This window comes from Macadamia integrifolia, chromosome 10 (genome assembly GCF_013358625.1).
Source record: "Macadamia integrifolia cultivar HAES 741 chromosome 10, SCU_Mint_v3, whole genome shotgun sequence".
Lineage (NCBI taxonomy): Eukaryota > Viridiplantae > Streptophyta > Magnoliopsida > Proteales > Proteaceae > Macadamia > Macadamia integrifolia.
The window spans coordinates 23,665,925-23,685,232 of record NC_056566.1 but is presented as its reverse complement, the minus strand read 5'-3'; the positions used below and the strand labels follow the sequence as shown (position 1 = coordinate 23,685,232).

Below are 19,308 nucleotides of genomic sequence, written 5' to 3'. Positions count from 1 at the left end.
TTGTTGTAAGAATGGTGCCCTATCGGTCTAGGTCTTGATTGGTCCCAGGTGGATGACCATCGAGAGCTCAAGGGTACTACCTTACTCCGTGAATACCCGATTAATAGTCGTTAACTGCATAAGTCCAACAAATTTAATAATAAATCGGACCATCACTATGTGGGATAATTGCTTTCGCGCGAAACCCTGACAAAAACTAGAGAAGGAATCCAACAAATGCATGGCAACATGTAAACAGTAACAATTAAATAAGGATGAAAACAAAATGAATCGAAGAGATGGAACTTTGGAAGATTAGGTTAAGGGAAGACCTGGACTTTCTTGTCTCCAACAACAAGCCCATGAAGAGAACTCCACACCAAAGCTTCATACAGTAGCTGTTCATGCAAATCTGGGTCCATATTCTGAAGATAATCATCAGGAGTCAAGAGATTTGTTTCATCATGGGTTTCTTTCTCCTGGTCAACCTTAACCTCAACCTCAAGCTTTATAGGGTTATGATCAAGAGGAGGTAAGGTTGAAGAAGAAAGAGAAGACAATGAGAAGGTTCTTGTGTTGGATTTTACTAATCTTCTCCAGTAAGACTCAGAACCAATGCTAGCAGTTCTAGGGTTTAAGGTGAAGACTGGTAATTTAGGTCTACCAGTGGTGGTGCCATGGAAGATAACGGAAGAAGAAGAAGATTTTGAGGAGAAAGTAGAAGAAAACTCCATTATTCCTGCAAGTCTGCAACCCACACCTTACTATTATACAAGCACAGAAATCTACTGTAGTGAGCACTCTATGAAGGAGCTACTATTTTAATGGTGTGGACCCATTTGGCTGATTGATTAATATATAAAGATGGATGAAGATGTGAGCCATTACCCAAAGTCAAAAAAATCTTGAGCTTCTTCCATTTTATAATAGTTGAGACTTTTATTTTGGTGAAATTTTTTATATATTTTGTAAGATTTTATAATTATTGAGATCTTATCTATTTTCTTCTCAGTTTTCATCATGATTCACGTGATAGATTTAATAAGATTTGTATAATGCAAACCTGGTTTTGGTGGGGCCTTATCAATACCCTAAATTTAGGATCTCACATTATGATCAGCCCGTTTAAGCCATAGCTAGGTTAGGCATGGTCCCATTAATAAACATTTAATCACGTATCGATCTTTAATCAAGTTAAATAGGCCTTATTACGGAGTCATTTATCTCCCAACGGCACCTTAAATTGGTCCAGACTCCAGACTTGAGCCCAGCACATTTAGTGGTCTAAAAAAGATATCAATCTATGTGCACCTTAAATTGGCTATTAAGGGGTTGGGCTGTGTCTGACTCTTAGGTCATCGATTCTAGTAAGACAAACCGTCAAACTCGAACCTCACACCAGAAACAACCAAATATTATTTGGTCCAGACCAGACTTGAGCCCAGCACATTTAGTGGTCTAAAAAAGGTGTCAATCTATGTGCACCTTAAATTGGCTATTAGGGGGTTGGGCTGTGTCTTAGGTGGTCGATTCTGGTTAGACAACAGTCAAACTGGAACCACACACCAGAAACAACCAAATATTATTTGGTCCAGACTCTATACTTGAGCCCAACACATTTAGTGGTCTAAAAAATAAAAAAATATATATAATTTACCCACATTTTTTGTGAAAAAAATCTGCACACGGGTAGTGTGCGGATCTTGTTCCTATAAAAAATTCTTTATACACAATTTGTTTTCTTACCATGCCTTGGTGACTTCTTGGCCTATTTAGCGGGTTTTGTTTTAAATTTGTAATTTAATTCTGGTAAGTTGTACTTTTAGGTGGATGGGGCCATTCTATGGCGTGGTAGAGGTGATAGCGCACATTTGACAAATTGAAATATCTCTAGATGTGCGTTCATGTATTGAGATTTGTGCCTGAAAGCTTGAAACTGTCAAATATACATTGCCACCCATACCACACCTTGGAGGAACCTGATCCTAAGCAGACTTTTTATAAATCTTCAAAAAAAATAAGGTCCTCTCAAGTGCGCTAACCTCTCCAATGCATTGGCATCGTTTGGGCTGATTTAAAAAAAAAAAACAATAAGGATGAAAGGTGAAAAGAAGAAAAAGAAGAGAGAGAGAGAGAGAGAGAGGGGGGGGGCAAAATTAGAAAAATAGAACCAGAGTTAGAGCAATACAGAGTTGAGGAGATCTTTTATGGCATTGTTAGGCCTGAAAATATGGATCTCGCTTCTTTACAAGGTAAAAGAGGTAACAGCTTAGATCCAACACCCACAAAAAGGACCCTAAAAGTATGATCAAACTCCAAAATGTGACTAGACACCACCCCATATAATAAGGAAGGGATTGGGACTGGTTGGCTTGTTAATGGCCTCCACAGCCAGAACAATGCAATGGTCTTTGATTTAGCAGGGAACAAAGAATGTAGGGTTCTATGCTGAGGGAAGGAAAGGAAAGTTAAATCAGCTTTAAAAAGAAAATAAATAAACACTATGGAGTTGAGTTTCCTGTCCGACTCGTTAGCATCTTCTTGTGTTTATCTTTCTCCTCCCACAGTAAGGGGCAAATATGTCATTTCGTACGAGGGGCAAGAGAGATAAATACAGGGAACCACTAGCATACGCTACACAACTTACATTATTTTCCCATTTTTATAATGACTAAGGAAAACAAGACCTGTACCCAATCATGCACTTCAGCACCCAAACACGGGTGACAAAATGACCACCTTACCCCATGTTGGATGCCTGGACATGCTCCCATTGACCAGTGTTAGTGCAGGAGCTGCACAACCAGATAACATTCTCTCTTCCTTATAATAATTACTTAACATGATTGTTATCTATTTTTTTTTTTTTTAGTAGAATAACATGATTGTTATCAGTTTCATTGGTTTTAAGAAGTAAGATAAATATTATATTTGAAAATTCTGCCCTTTAATATGTGGGATAGATAAAGAAAGGCCCTAGCCTACGCAATGCATCCGAACAGGTAACTTAAACCCTATAAAAATTTTCATTTTATTATTTATTTGATTTCACCTCCCTTCCCTATATTTCCCTTGCAAGCATATGGAGCCATAGGGTCTAAGCCTTCAACCATGAACCTTCGACCTCAAGGCTACACATGATTAAAAGTTCCCTTTAGAAGTTCCTGATTTCAAAATTTAAATCTCTTTGAAGGTTCCAACTCTTGAGGATTGGGATCAAGTAAGCAGTAACCCTGCCCCAATTCCTCTGAGACCTGTATCCAAACAGCTATATCTGGCTGAGAAAGTAACCTGTAACCAAACAACTTCAAAATCAGTAAAAGATACACACAGATTGCATAACCATGTTGGTAGTATAACATATAAGAGAGGAACTGTACTTTCTTGTCTCCAACTAAAAAGCCCATGAAGAGAAACTACATACCACAAAAAAAGAGGCCTATATACCAGAACCTCATTGTTTTTTTCCGCTAACAAGGAAACCTTCGAACCTGCCTAGTTTTAAGGTTCAAGTCCAAGGGTAAACCCCGGTTACATGCAGCTATACCTAGCCCGTATAACAGATCAGTCATGGGGAGACTCGAGTTGGAGACGTCTGTTAACAAACAGTGCCTTTGGACCAGTGGAGCTACACCCAGGGTGGTAACCAGAGCCTCAAACACGGCAGCTGCTGTTACAAATCTGGATCAATATTATGAAGACAAGAAGGAATGCAAAATGATGTCATATTGGGTCTCTCGCCCCTCAACCTTTAAGTGGTTATGACGAGGAGGTGTTGGTGGACAGGAGAACAAGATGGTTCTTAATACCAAGAGAAAGCCAGAAAGATGATAAAAATCCTTTTTATGACATTTCAGCATTTCCCATAGAACATAAATTTGTAGTTCAAAACGAAGTCAAGTGCAGCTTAGCAGTGTCTTGCCAGCTAGTGCAACCAATCCTACAAAAATGTGTACCATAAGGCTTTCAAAACCACCCATTGATACAATGAAGTTGAGCACACACAAACCACCCACAGCCTTCTCTAATTCTTTTATTACAAGATTCAGTTGAGTCTGGCCTTTTATGACAGGAATAGTACCACATGAGATCTCCTCATCCGCTTGGTTCTTGCGCTTGCTACAACACATGAATCAAGCCATAGAGATGCCCTCCTGTTAAGCTCACACACTCATGACATAAAGGGTACAAGGGCATTCCATCAATCATCGCAAAACCAACTCCTTCAATTAGCACAGGAATCTGTCTTGCTTTATGCTCTCCTTATACTTTTGGCAATGCAGCAACTGGACATCTTCCCAAAGTATTCCACAAAATGTAATCTCCAGAGTAAACCTGTGGCACCCAGGCAATGGATGATGGGTAAACACATCCCTCGATGAAAAGCCAGATATCTACACAAGCACAAATGTGTGTGTATGTGTGCACATCCATTGATGAGGAAAATAGTTAAGTGTGTGTGTGCACATCCCTTGATGAGGAAATATAACTTCACAAGTACAAATGAGACCTGTACAGGCATCTATACATACAAGCCTACAAATGTAAGTGGGCGAGCAACCAATGAATGCAAAAGCTTTACCACCAACTATATGCATACAATTTTACCAAGAACAAATCTTTATATACACAAGTTCCTTAAAAAATGATATATCTCACACTACTTGTGTGTGTGTGTGTGTGAGTGCAAATGCCTCGACTTCAGTTTACCAATCCCAACCAAATATGATCAACACAAACCAGATTGCAGCCCTAAAACTCATGCCTGATGTTTTACTGGTCTAATTCCCTAAGCAAGAAGACAATGTCGCATCAAACAAATATCAAGACTTGCTTCTACTAGTAAATCAATCAGATGAGGAAGAATTTCATCAAAATAAAATCAGATGAGTAACAAAACAACGGGAAGGGGGAAGGGATGAGACGATTACAGTATTTCTATTTCACCCCACAAATTCACATAGTGAAAGCAAAACATTTCAATATACTAATATGTTTCTTTCATACTTCCATTATCAATGTCCTAGATCCATACCAACAAAGTAAAATTTAAGGTGCCACGTGCTGATTAGATAAATTATGCCCGACCACTACACCCTAAACTTTGGTTGTCCCACCCTTTTGAGGTGAAGCAACAGTTGGTACACCTGTCCAGCCGCATAGAATAAGCTTTTCAGCTTTGTCAGATATAAAAATATACAATATAAAAGGAAATTAGCCGACCCCATTTAGATGGGATGTTCTTAAGACGTTACTTTGTCCCTTTCTTTCTACTTTGTTTCACGGATCCATGCAGCCGACCTCATTCAGTTGGGAGAAGGCTGAGTTGTTGTTGTTGTATAATTAAAGGAATAAGGTGTAATACATGAAGGTAGGTAGGCCTTGAAATGGACAATGACATTATTCATGGGGCTAATCCAGATGCTCCTTTATCAATGGATATTCTGGATCTGCCATAACAACTTCCATGTGGCAGAAAACCCATGATTTCAGCACACTGTCAGACATAACAGGACATATATCTAAACAAATTAAAAATAACGAAGGTAGCACAGAGCTGGTTTATCTGTTGCTACCTAAGATACCCGAGAAGAATTTATTGGGAAATTATGTGAGTACCAACTGTATTCATAATCACCACAAGTATTTTCAATCGATAAACGGAAATTGGGTCCAATTCACTACTTGAATTTTCCTTTGTTTGGCCAAGGCCACAAAGGTTGCAGTGGTCATGGCTCAAAGACTCATTTCCCTCTTGATTTTAATTCCTTAGATCTATTTTTCATTTTAATCAATTAAATTGCAAATCTACCTGTTTATATTAACAGGCATATAGAATTAGAGAACACAATTATAGGATAAAATTTTGGTGCAGACATCCATGGTGTAGAACTCTAGAAAGTCAGGAAGGAAATGAAATAACAAAGGATAGAAGTTCTATTCCAAAATTGGACCTACCTGAGTTGAGAACTCCACTGGTGCTTTAACAGCTGGATAAATGCTCATCTGCATGTCACGCATTTAAAGAAAGAAAAAAAGTCATGCAAAAAGCTACAGAAGCAGGAACAATGAGAAGTATCCTATGACTCACTATAATAAAGCAAAAAAAAATAAGAAGCTTCATAGCAATGACACATCCACTCTGTGGACCATGTATAATAAAGAATGTAAATGAAACTACCAACCGAATGACCGACTGTAACCCACTACATGAAATAGATGCCTGTGCATTGCTCATGCTTCCCAGTAGTATGACATATGATGATTAAAGGTGATTCAGCGATGCATTAGACCCTTCAAATGGCCGGGGAAACTACATAGAGCACAAATGCCAGAGCTGGACATTAATTCCCCCCAAATAGAAAAGCACCAGATGACTCGAAACATTTTGAAGTGCCATCATTAAAGATTTAAAAATAGCATTAAAGTTCCAAAGAGATTAGAGGTAAATATTATGAGAATTATATATTGATGCTAGATTCCTATTCCATTCAATGCATTAGTGATGAAGGAGGAATACACTCACAGGAAGAAGAAACAGCCAGAATGCAGCCAGCCCTGGAGCCCCATCAAGACAGCCTGTCCTTAGACCCCATAGGGACAGCCATGAAGTCCCCATCAAGCCCAGTTTAAAAAGCTCACTTGTGGCTTATGTTTTAGGCCCAACTTTAAAGGTCCATTTTGATGCCTTGCGTAAGAAGTCTTTTAGTAGATTCTATTAGGCCCCATTTGTTTAGAGGGGACTATGGGGTGGGAGTCCCTGACTTGTGGGGCCCATATGTTATTGGGGTGAGGAACAGAATAGTAAAGTAGTGAATAGTTACTGTTTATCCCCATCCCATAGGCGTTTGGATAGGTTTTTGGGATTCAAAGAAGGGAAAGTGAGGAGAGAGATAAAAGCCATGGAGGGCGAATGAAGGGGAAGAGGGGGAAGAGAGAGAGGGAGAGAGAGGAGGCAGGGGAGATAGATGTGTTTCATCTCCAGCCACAACCATGAGGAACGAAGACTCTGATTCACCATTTTTGCAATCAAATCAGAGTGAATAAAAGAAGAGGTGCGATTTCTGCCATAGAATCTCCAGTGATTTGTTCTCCTCTTTCTTAGGAGGCAAACCACCGAAGTTCAGAAAATACTATGGTCGGAGCTCAAAGCTAAGATTCAATGTTGGATCATGGTATAGAGAGGTAGGGAAAGGAAGGAGAAGAGAGAAACCGAGAGACGGAAGCAGTTGCATTTCAGGTTTGATTCTGCTATTTCATTTTCCCTTTTTATTTCTATCTACTCGTCTTCTTCACTCTGCTCTTCTTCTCCCTTGTTTTGTTTTGTTTATTTATTTTGTTTTTTGTTCGCTCCAAATAGTTGCAGAACGGCCATTAGATCTGGACACTTTGGCCCATTTTGGGTCCTTTCATTGTATGATGGGGAAATGCCAAAAGTTGAAGAGGATTATTAGGGTTTTAGGAGGAAGTGAGCCCAAACAGCAGGTGGTCTACACCATCTTGAATATTTGATAGACTCTCTCTCTCTCTCTCTCACACATGCACACACAGAAATTGCAATGGTGTAACGAATAGAGGGAGAAGGAAACTTCAGTAATTGCTGGGCGGTTTCGATGACAGAAGATTGTGTGAGCAAGGCATAACAGTGCAGTGGTGGTTTGGTGATGAAATAGGGGTTTTACGATGTGCGAATGGCTGTAAAAGTGGCAGGGCGGCTTGCACTGGACTTGACTGAGGCGAAGTTGCAGCAATGGCGGGAAATACTCAGAGAAGCAGGGGCATACATGTTGAGTCGAGGTTGGGCACTACAAACTCGCATAGAGCCGTTGGGCATTTCCTCTGTAAATTCTGCAAAGTCCTGCCGAATCGGTGGGACTTTGTGAAGGGGTGGGGTGGGAGAAATCTTGGGCCACGTGGGCCGACAGGAAAAAGGTGATGTTTTTTCAAATTCCCACCCCAAACAAACAAACAGCCATAAACTTCACTGGGGTGGAAAAATATGTACTATTATCCCGCCCCAACACTCCCACCCCATCAAAACCCCTTCATTCAAACGGGCCCTTAAGCATTTGTTTCTACTTTTATTATTACTTTGTTTAGTAATAGTGGCTGTTAGAGTACCACACTAGTTTCTATTTCTAGAGATTTCTATTTTGTAATAGAGCAAAGTTATTAATAGGAAAAAGGGTCTCTAAAGCTCCACGATTTTGAGATTGAAGAAAAGATTCACTTGCTGACATTGTTTCTGGAGAGACAGTGGTGGGGTAAGAGAACCTTTCGGTTGGTGAGAGACTAACCAAGGTCATAGGTGAGAGGCATCGGTCACATCCTTTCTCCTTCTTCTTCTTCTTCCACATACAATTCTGCCTCTTAAAACAGAGGTAAGCACATCAGTGATCAGTTTTATTACAAGTTTAATACTGTTGCTTGATGCCGGTGGAAGCCATTCCATATATTGCTACATCCGTGAGTCTGCTAAAAGCGTACAGCTCCTGTTTGAGTTTTCTGATCTCAGTCAGTGGAAGTACTGTTCCTATTTAACCAGCCATCAGATTGTGGTAAGTTTTGAAGTGTTTTCTGTTATGCAAAGTCCTCCTTCGACTGTAGTATGGGACCATTCTGCCCTCCAGATTAACGTCTATTGCTGGTTATTACATATGACCATAAGTTGCTATTTTGGTGAACTGATGTTCCGAGACATCTGGCCATTGGAATGAGTTGATTTTTATATATGTTGATTACCTCATGATGTGACAAGTCTGTCTTATGTTCTGGTGCTACTCTGCTTAGTGGATTTGAAGTTGTTCTACTGTTTCTAAATTTTGGCCGTACTTTCTATTTTCATCCTTTGGTTATAACTTGGAGTCCAACTATTTCTTTGGAGGGATTGAGGTACTGTCAGTTATCTACACCTGACTTAAGTTTGGGATTGATCTGAACCCTAGGTTGACGGATATCTGTGGTGTTACCCTGCTGGATTAGGAGCCCCACAATTCTGCCTGTGAGTTGGAATCTGAAACTTCCTTGATTCCATCAATTAAAGCACCATTTGACAACGTTACGTTTATGCCGTTCCCAGAAACGGAGAAACAACCTAAAAAGCGTTTGATAAAGTTGTTCCATTTCACCCGTTTCTAGAAACATAAATCAAAATTGATGTCTATTTACAATTCTAGAAATGACTTTGACGAAACAAATCATCATTTCTAGAAACGAATTTGAGAGAAGAAAAAAATGTTGTTGTGCCCGATAAATCTCTCAACTATTTAAACCTAAAAAGAGGCAACCGAACCCTCTCTCCCTTTTGGGCATCCAATGATACTATTGGGTTTTTAATGGTATTATGTCTGCAAAAAACGTTTTGAGAAACAGGTTTATCAAACACCAAAAAATCCGTTTTTGTTTCCAAAAACGTGAAAAAGCCGTTTCTACGGTTTCTAGACACAGAAACAGCAGAAACGTTATCAAACGGTGCCTAAGTTTCAGAAAGAGTTATACAAAAGATGGAGTAGGCGTTGAACTGACACTGGACAAGGATAAAAAAAGCGTAGGGCAATGTCTTCAAGAACAAATAATTCTTTAAAATAAAATAAGGGTTTTCCGCTTTCTATGTCTTCTCTTTTTAAATATAAAAGGAAAGACAGTGCTGGACAGTTTGCTCAAGCTGATTTTTAGTGTACACAATCACATAGAATATGCTCCATACAAGACAATGACACATTATGTATGCCTCAGCCCCATAGGATGGTATGGCCGTATGGGGCCTTAGGCTAAGATATTACATCCTCTAAGCCTCCAAGGATACATAGGATTACGCATGCCAAAATGATAAGGGCTTCAGAATGCATGGACCATGCAGCAAATGCACTAAACCAACAAAAGCATGGACCCTTATAACACAAAAAATAAAGAATGACTAACCGATTTCGGATCAATCGACATTCCTGAAAGTGTTGCTCCCACAATCTTAAAAGACACCTGTAAGTCATGAATTAGTAAGCAATATCACAGAAACAGAAAATGCATAAATGAGAGAAGTCAATGCCTTACATTGAGAATTCCAGTATTAGATATCAGCATTTCACCATCAACATATGATCACAAACTTATATATGAAATACAAAACTATGATTTTCCATAAACTAAACAAGCCACCAATTTGTATCCATTGCTCCATTGACTACTCCTTGATACACATACATAAAAAATGAACACCAGAGGAGGGGCGGGGGAATCAAAATACAAATGAATACCTGTCTCAGACCTGAAATGGGTTTGTTTCAGTTAGAATTGTGTTAACAACTGACTACCCATGAGGCCGATAACTAAAAAGAAGATAATAAAAAAAAAAAAAAGGCCATTACCCAGTGCTGCCCAGCCTATGCAGGGTCCTGGGAGGGGTGAGTTTCAAGAGGGCCCTAACCTTCGGCATTTTTTCTTTTTGGCGCAAAGTGGCTGCTCTCAAGACTCGAACCCAGGCAAAGCAATTGCCCCTACATATATCACAAGTAGACTTCCTGAGAACCAGAATCTCACTTAAAGGCATTTTCGCACAGATTTTAAGTCAATATGTGACCATAGGTAGTGCAGTCTCTTTATGCAACATCAAATGAAGATCAGAACACTTCAAGGCGACAGGATATATTGAATCAGCAACTCTAGAAAACAAGACTCAATGCTCAACACCACTTTTCAAGAATGTAACAGCAACAGTAAGAGAACATAGCATAATGTGTAAAAAACAACTAGAACCCAGAAATAGAATGTTAATGATTGATGCACCACCAGCTATCAGACAATGGCCCAGCTTCACACCACAGAAACCCAAATAAGCATGTACAAAGGAATTCAGATCAAGTATAACATAGGACAGATGCCTCTGCTGCTCAAATGTCCATTACTCCCATTCTAGCTCATTTATTGTCACTTGGAAGCATTCTGGAAAAAGGAAAAATCAAACATGGAATACAAAGTTTTGAAGTCACATATTAATCCAAGCCTGGTATTCCCCATATCAACTACTCTAGTACCATCTTAGCATTTGCATGCAGATGTTTACCATAACAGATTTGACATCAAAATCTAAATTAAAAAAAAAAAAAAAAAAAAAAAAAAAAAAAAAGAAAGAAACTCCATAAATGGTCAATATTATGAATGTGTCTCTGGTGATGAAAAGATAAGTACAGTTTTAAAAGGTCTGGTGTCAGATTTAGTCTTGGTAATGCATACTTAAGTGTGTTTATCTTCTAGTTGGAAAACCAAGTGATTCTACTGTCAGAAATATAAATATAAAAAGCAAAGGGCCAAATTTCAGGAGGTTAGCAAGAGAGAAGAAAATTGGTTCATTAGACACTAAATTTAATAAGGTTCTTGAAGCCATAGATAGAGGCAAACACATACTTTCGCGTAATTGTATGCCTGCCAGCAAAATGGTTCTTCTAAATCAACAGACGGGAGATCCTTGTTCATTTTCTCCATTAAGAATTCCTCCACATTTACCATATTACTAGAATTTTCTGGTTCAACGTCACTATCTTCTTCAGCTATACTTCCTTGAACTGACCCAGACAAGGAAGGGAGTCTTTGAATCTGCCTTGGTGCAAACTTGATCGTTCCTGGAAAAGTTGCTTCAATACTTTTTCCAGTAACACCTCGTCCAGCAGTTATAATTTTCCATTCAACCGAATGCTCTGCTGTTGAAACTGTCCCAATAGAAGGATTGCCATCAAATGATACAATTTTTCTCCTAGGAAAAGGCATAGTCACAGAACAAAACTCCATAGTTAGTGGGGCTTTGTAACCTTCCATCAGGCGCAACTTGAATAAGAATGCACCTTCATCTTCAGAAACCATTGAAAGCTGATAAAATCCTTTTATTGGAGGTCCAATTCCGCACAAGGCCTGATAACGCATTAAAACAAAATTTCCAAGTGGTGGTGAAAACATCACTGACTGCCTATCAACACCTTGTTCAGGGACTTGAGCACAAGGATGGAAAGATAAAACTTCTATATGAGAAGTATTCAAGCCTGCCAAAGGGAATGACACATCAGGCAATCCTTCTAACTCTGCTCTGCAGTTTATTTGACCTGAAATTGATATAATATCTGGAATCTCATCCCGATCATACATTGCTGCATAGACTGTTTCATGAATTGTGAACAATATTCGCTGCTTTCCTTTGTATAGATATGGCTTCCATGCTGGTTGCTTAACGTCTGAAGGAGGTAAATCTGCTGAAGAAAAGCCATTCGCCTTAATAGCAGAAATGTTGGAGAAGTTGAGGTCCAAAGGTGTCCCTGTAGATTATAATAGACAAGAAGTTTAAAAACAATCTAAGAAAACCTAACTTGCTCGATTGACAAAAGAAAATGTCAGAATAACATTTTTCTTCAATTTTGGATTTAAAAAAGGGGGAAAGAAAACCTCTCCCTCTGCTTTGATAGGTAAATTATAAGAGAAACTGGATATGAAAATACCATAACAGAAATTACGCACCAAAGGGCATCGCGCTACTTATAAAAGAGAGAAGCACATCTTTGTCAGCGGGCCTCGAACCACTTTTTGGAGCATCTGATGCGACAGATCCAGTCACAGCAGTGCCTAAAGAAGTGGAAGTTGCAACAGGTGCAGCCACAGGTTTTCGAGCAGACATGCCTGATATCCCTATACTGCCAGTTAAAGAATCCAGCAATCCTCCCACTGAAGGAGACGCACTCACAACCACCTCAGGATCCACAAAATCACCCGTGATTACATCGCCCAGAGCATGTGCCACCATAAATGCACTATAAAATGGAGAAAGCAATAGAGAAATATGCCCATTAGGCATATCGTATGTGCTATTAAACAATGAACAACCCAAATCACATTAGCATGCAAGGCCACTATAGTTTCTCATATTATTCACATTGTAGAAAGTTTGCAGTGACAGAGAGCAGCTGCACTGCATCAGAATACGAGGGCAAATTACTTGACATGTGATAACAAAATGTTCAATGTCGTGTTTCAAACTTAGGTTGGAGGATAGTGAGTATGTCCACAACAAATTACTACCAGGGAAACTCAAATACAGCATATTTAATACCTACTTGACTCAGAAGTAATAACAGGAAAAAAAAAAAAAAAATCAAGAAAACTGACCAGAAAAATAAATTTATCATCTCAAATTAATCAGAGTGCACATCCGAAATTTGAAGATACACGATTAACAGGACCGTTTGTGAAGCGACAATGTCCAACAGAACAAGCTTGGCCCATATGGACATTCTCCAACTTCAGATTATACTTGGGGTTTGGGTTGGGTAAGCTTCTCAGCTTCTGTTTCAGAGATTCCAGAAGCTCAACTCCTAAAGATGCAAAAGGTGGATCCAAACGAAATAGTCGGTTTGGAATCACTACCACCTAAATACCAAAAGGCCAAGAAGCCCACCCCACTCCCATCCGGGCTTATCATGCTAGGAGATGGTGTTTATTCCAAACCAACTCCTCTGATTTGTCTTGCCTTTTTATCCCAAGGAAACTGGCTTCTGGAAGCCTGCCCAGAAGCTTACCCAAAAATGCACTTGATGTACCTAAGATATTTTTCACTGTTAAGTGTGTCGGTTCTATAGATGTGTTAAATGTGTCAATTCTCTTAGGGTATTATTGTAATTTCTTTCTTATCTAACTGTAAATTCACTTATGACCAGTATTCAAAGTCTTAAGTCTAGTCATTAGTTGCAGACCCCATGGTCCTATTGTAATTTGTTTCTTTTATTCAATGTAAATATAATCTCCCACCTATGGTTTGAGTATTCTGCCCACTACTCAAACCGTGGGCTGTGTTTTCTTCCCTTCTCTCCTCTTCTTTCTTTCTCATGACCAGGTACTGATTCAGGTTTTGTTATGTTATAATGACAAAGCATCCTGGATCCTGAATGACTTAGAAACACTGAAAACAGCAATGCCGTATGTTACAGCCATTAATCGTAAAAGCTCGAGCTATTAAGTAAGACCTACAACAACATACACCATCACGTGGCACCAAGGGGCACAACAGCACAGCACAAACCCTTCGCACTTATCAGGGACCAAACACCTGACCTCCTCTCTCTGATACCAAGTTACAACTGCTTATCCTAAAAGCTCGAGGCATTAAGTAAGGACTACAGCAATGTATATCAACATACAACAATAGTGTAAATACAAGCAAAAGCAAAGATGCACCTACCAAAACTATTTCCAAATAGAATAACATTCTAACTTTTGTACACGTTAAAAATAAAAAAACAATTATCATAACATTAGAAGATAAAAGAAAAGACATGGTCCATCTTTCTCTGTGACAATGTTCAAAATCACAAGGGTGAGATAGAGTTGGGAAAGAAATGCTGATACATATGTATTATTGGCACAAAGTTAGTGACATAAGAAATGGAATAATGAGCGGGGGAAAAAAAACCTTAAATGAAGAAAAAATGGAAAAGGAAGCATAAATGTTTTCACCAGTAATAATTTAAAGTTATTTTCTTTATCATTATTATGATTTTTATTTATTTATTTATTTATATATTTTGGCAGCATTACATTGCAAGAACCTTACCATACCCTGTGATGCAAGGAAGATCAAGCAGGAGGGATGATAGACTTCCCTCTTCGCCAACGGAAGTTCCACAGTCAGATTTTTTACACATCCTTTCGTATGCTTTTAAATGGGAGGGTTCAACCAAAGGTAATACAAGAATGTAGTAGGGGCCCTTTACATGCAAAACCAATGGCCATAACAAAAAACTCTCTCCTTCCTCATCTTTGTTGATTTGAAGGCTGATAATATGACGTGTAATAGGATCATCAACCCAGGAATCTGATCCTTCAGCTGATTGACTGACACGTACGCCAAAACCACGGGCGGAACCTTCTCTGCACAAATGCAACAAAGGTATGACAAAGTCCCCTTGTAAAGTGCATGAGATAAAAGTTGAAGTAACCGAAAAGGAAATATAGAGTATATTAAATCTGCATAAAGGAACAATAACTTCATCCAAAACACCAGATTTCTTTTTTATGAATAACAATTTATTTAAAAAGAATAAAAGATGGTATGCCACCACAGCAACAACAACGACATCAAAGGGCAAAAACCACCCAAAAAAACAATAGAATGAGTTACAACAAGGGCAAAGGAAGCACCCTACAAAACCTCACAAAGGATAATCATCCCTGAAACAACAGCAATCAGATATGAACTTGAAATATAAAGAAGTGCATATATTATGTGGTAACACAAACATAGCCATAAAGAACCCTTCTTTTGGGGACAAATCCTCTTGAATACAATCATCAAAACAAACTTATTACAACAGCTGACTAAATGTTGACCCACATATACCTTTTCGATTTTTGGATAGAATCAAAATAAATTTTAGTGGAGAAGAAAGCCCACTATAAAAGAGGGCTCAAAAAGAAGAGGTTACACAAAAACCAACAGGACATGATACACTTTTCAATCAGTCATTAGAGCACAATAATGAGTTGGCCTCTTAACATTTCCAGCACCAAATTAAATTAAACGCCAATTAGATACATTTGCCAAAAACAACCGGTCTATAAAGCACAAATGCAGAAGAAAAATACGAACAGTTACAAGTTTTTTAATGTCGCATTTATTTATTTATTTGTTTCTGGTTCATTGCCAAATCATGATTCATGAGTACTGATTTCTTTAAGAAAAGAAAAAAACTACAATGAGAAAAGACAAAAGCAGATCATGAGAACTGACACGGAAAATAATCAAATTATGAAGGTGGAACAGCCATCTGAGATTATAATCCAATCCCTGCTTAGAACATTGGAAAAAAGTGCCTTTCAACTCTCAAATGCTTATTATCCTCAATGTCATGGCCCTTAAAACATTATTATACATGCTATTGTGCTACTGTGCTAGAGCCATGTATCCAGTTTTTTCAAAGACTTCAGACCTGGTGATCTGACCATCAGCTCAACCCAAACGATCAGATCCCAAGTCAAGATCATCTATGTTTTTTCATCCTCTGGATCTGCAACACCAAAAATGTTCCATTGAAATAGAAAAATTTTAAGTAATGTACTACATACAAAATATATGCTCGTATAAGTTGCCATCCAACATGTACAAAAAGCATACAGAGAGCCATAAAAGAATCTGAGCAAAAAAATCTTGAATTTCCAGAAAATTACTCCAGTATTTGTGATTTTAGATTATTGGCTATTGACTACTTAATTTGAGTGTCTAACACATGAAGGATTAAAGTATCGGTATCAGTCGGCCAAAATTAAGATACGTATCGGAGGTTATTGTATCATATCCGAGATACACTAAAATACGCTAAAGATACACATATAAATGGATATGAAACACCTTTTTAAACACTTTTGCATAAAAATTTTGTTAAAAAAAGCTATTAATAACATGTATTATGCATAAACACTAAATTGAGGGTATTGCACTAAGAATTCAAGGTTTGTAGTTGTCCCATAAATGTAAAATCCTTGTTCCCAACCTTGATTTCCACTTTAGCTAGAGAGAAATATGGCTAGAAGCAACTTTAGAACAAAATCCCCTCAAAAAATCGTGTTTTCTGAAACATACCCATATTGGCCATTATATGACCGTAGCGCACCGTATCGATACATATCGATACTCACCGGTACATACCGATACTCACCTATACGTCCCGATCGATACATATCAATACTCACCGATACGTACCGATACATAGCAAAACGTATATTTCACCTCAATTTTATATTTTCCATAGAGTATCAGTACGTATCGATGGTGTATTGGTGCATATTGGTATGTATCGTAGCATATATATCGATACGAAAGGATTTTAAAAATTCCATGTATCATATCGGTGTGTCTCGTATCGGTCGGCTAAATTTAAGATATGTATCAGAGGGTATCGTATCGGTATCGAAGATACTTTAAACCATGTGACAAACATCTATATTGTTGATTATTTACTGGTTATTTTATGTGCCTGGGACATTCTACAGTGCTGATAATTGATTTTTGACTGGCTAAACAGATCGTCGTAACTCTTATTTTAAGTGCCCTATTTATTATAAGACGATTGACTATTGACTGGTACATGAACTTGAAAATGATCACTACTTTTGGAAGAATAAATTCAGCTGCTAAATTGAAGTAAAGTTGGAGCTTTTCCTTTCAAAATTTGCCCCAATTATGCCCACCTAACCTCATTTACAACAGGGATTGAATAAATGTGACAAATGTTACATTTGATCCACTAGTTTAATATATTTGATCCACTTCTCATTGACAAACGTTCTAATATATTATTTAAACATGCGTTTTATAATGATTTCACATATTCATCCACTCTGCCACAAATAAGTATAAAAGCCGCTTTTTTTTCCTTCTTTTTTCTTTTTTTAAACACTGAAAAAACTAATTACCAAACTTCTTTTACTAACCTCTTCTTTCTCTCTACAAAAGCAGCAACAAACTCTGAATCAGATGGAAGTAACAGTAATACGCCGTTCTGAAGATTCTCCGACCTAGAGCTCTCGTTCTCCTTTTTGCAAGCTAACCGCCACTGCCTCTCAACCACCGAGAACCTCCTGAAAGAAATAAGAAAAAAAAAAATTAATTCAAACTAATAATAAGATGTATAAAAGATCCTCCACTATAGAGCAAAAGAACTAATTGCAATAAAAAAATTGGAGCAGAGATCAAGATCCAAAGCAGAACTTCGCATCTTCAAAATGAGCAGAAAGACACAAATACATTCGAAATTTAAATTCTTAAAATGATCTAAACCCAGCAGACAGGCTACAAATTCATCCATCTCGAGGAGAAACAATGTCAGAATCCAAAACTCCCAAAATTGCGCAAGCGAACACAATCAGGAGGAGATCAGAAACCCTAAGTCCGGCACAGAAACGAACAAGGGGTATAACCATTTATTCCAATAAACAGATAAAGGTGCAATACTAGATTTTCAGCGAGAGAGATAGTGGTGTACCTAGAGAAGACGACAACATCTTGGCTGTTGAGGATCCAGAGAGCTCTCATGCTACAGCCAAGCATGGCTTCTTCCCCCAACCTGCAAATGGTATCGAATTTTGAAGCAACGAGCGGAAACGAGAATCAGAGATGAAAGTACCCTGTAGCCGGCGAGGCTTACTTTAAGGGTGTCACTCGCAAACCGACGAGTTGAGTTCCTCTACACGTACGTTCACCTGCACGTACAGCGCCAAACCGGTTGCCGCTATCGAGCCAATAAACTGTTGGTTCAGTTTTGGTTTTAAAAATAAACCGATTAGACCGATAAGACATACTATTGAACCAATTGTACATACTAAACCGAATAAAAAATTTGTTGATCCTGGCATTCTATATCCTAGTGTTTTGTAGTGGATTTACTCTTTAATTTATTTTTGTTTTAGTTTTTATAGGCACAGTTTGAGCTTAGATGTCATGGTTCAAATCCAACTGGATCCAAGTTTGTTAATCAAATCATGTAATTGGATGAGTTTTAAATATCTCTTTTTAATTGGTTTTCATTTGGATATTGAAGTTGTTTAATAAATGATTCGGCTTTGATTTCTACCTTTCATACCATGAACTTCATAATCAAACCGATTAACATACACTAAGCGGGACGATGGCTCATCATGGATAATGTAACTTCATCCCCTTACGTTAAACCCAAATCTTGGTAAAAATTGACTTGTTTATTATAATTAATATAAAAAATAAATTTGTTTGTAACCAAGGTGGTTGTTACATAAATTAACCTCTCTTTCGTAGTACCCTATGTTAGAGACTTAGAGATTATTTATTTCCGATGGTTTTACAAACGCGTCATGTTTGTCTCTCTCCCCACCCCCTAAAAACAGACCACCAATTCTTTCTAGTTTCATCACCACCCCAAGAAAAGGCCCTTGCTTATTTTGTCTCTCACTCCCCATTGGTGCACGCTATTAGTGTTCACAAACAAGCGGCATGCCCATCCTCTACCCTATTCCTTTTTTGCCTTATTAGTATAACATTTTTTTTTTCTACTAGTGTAAAATTTGATTATTTCACACATCCAACTTAAATGCAAGACAAGGACAGCTCCTGGTCGCGACATAATGGTAACACCTTTCACTTCTTGGGGATAAGACAAGGGGTAATAAAAAAAAAAACCATTTTAGGCAGATTTCCCTTAATAAGAACCGTTCCACTGATATAGATACAGCTGATTCGATACCAATACCAATATTTAATTCCATGCGAGACCATCAAATGCACCAATGCATGCTTCAATAAGGGAGAGATCACAACTGAAATCAACT

The 19,308-nt window shown here is 38.2% G+C and overlaps 1 protein-coding gene across 2 annotated transcripts; it reads right to left on the bottom strand.

Moving 5' to 3' along the window:
• Nucleotides 1–3,807: 3,807 nt before the first annotated feature.
• On the bottom strand, nt 3,808–18,142 carry LOC122092162 (AP-5 complex subunit mu). 2 transcript variants are annotated; one of them, XM_042662503.1, is made up of 8 exons: nt 17,991–18,141; nt 17,440–17,586; nt 14,569–14,880; nt 12,478–12,767; nt 11,380–12,278; nt 9,901–9,957; nt 5,938–5,985; nt 3,808–4,314 (listed from the first exon to the last, which is right to left on the bottom strand). In XM_042662503.1, the coding sequence occupies exons 1-8, from the start codon at nt 18,053–18,055 to the stop codon at nt 4,243–4,245; spliced, it is 1,890 nt and encodes a 629-aa protein (XP_042518437.1). In that variant the 5' UTR covers nt 18,056–18,141; the 3' UTR covers nt 3,808–4,242. The 2 variants fall into 2 exon arrangements, with proteins under 2 accessions (XP_042518437.1, XP_042518438.1); XM_042662504.1 differs by lacking the exon at nt 3,808–4,314 and adding an exon at nt 10,403–10,472 and having other exon boundaries at nt 17,991–18,142.
• Nucleotides 18,143–19,308: the final 1,166 nt, after the last annotated feature.

Coding starts and splice junctions, on each gene's coding strand:
- LOC122092162 (XM_042662503.1), bottom strand. CDS start 18,055: ATGCTTGGCTGTAGCATGAGAGCTCTCTGGATCCTCAACAGCCAAGAT. Junction 12,768..14,568: donor GATCTTCCTTGCATCACAGG/GTATGGTAAGGT, acceptor TCCATTTTATAG/TGCATTTATGGTGGCACATG. Junction 9,958..11,379: donor AGGCATACAATTACGCGAAA/GTATGTGTTTGC, acceptor CATGACTTACAG/GTGTCTTTTAAGATTGTGGG.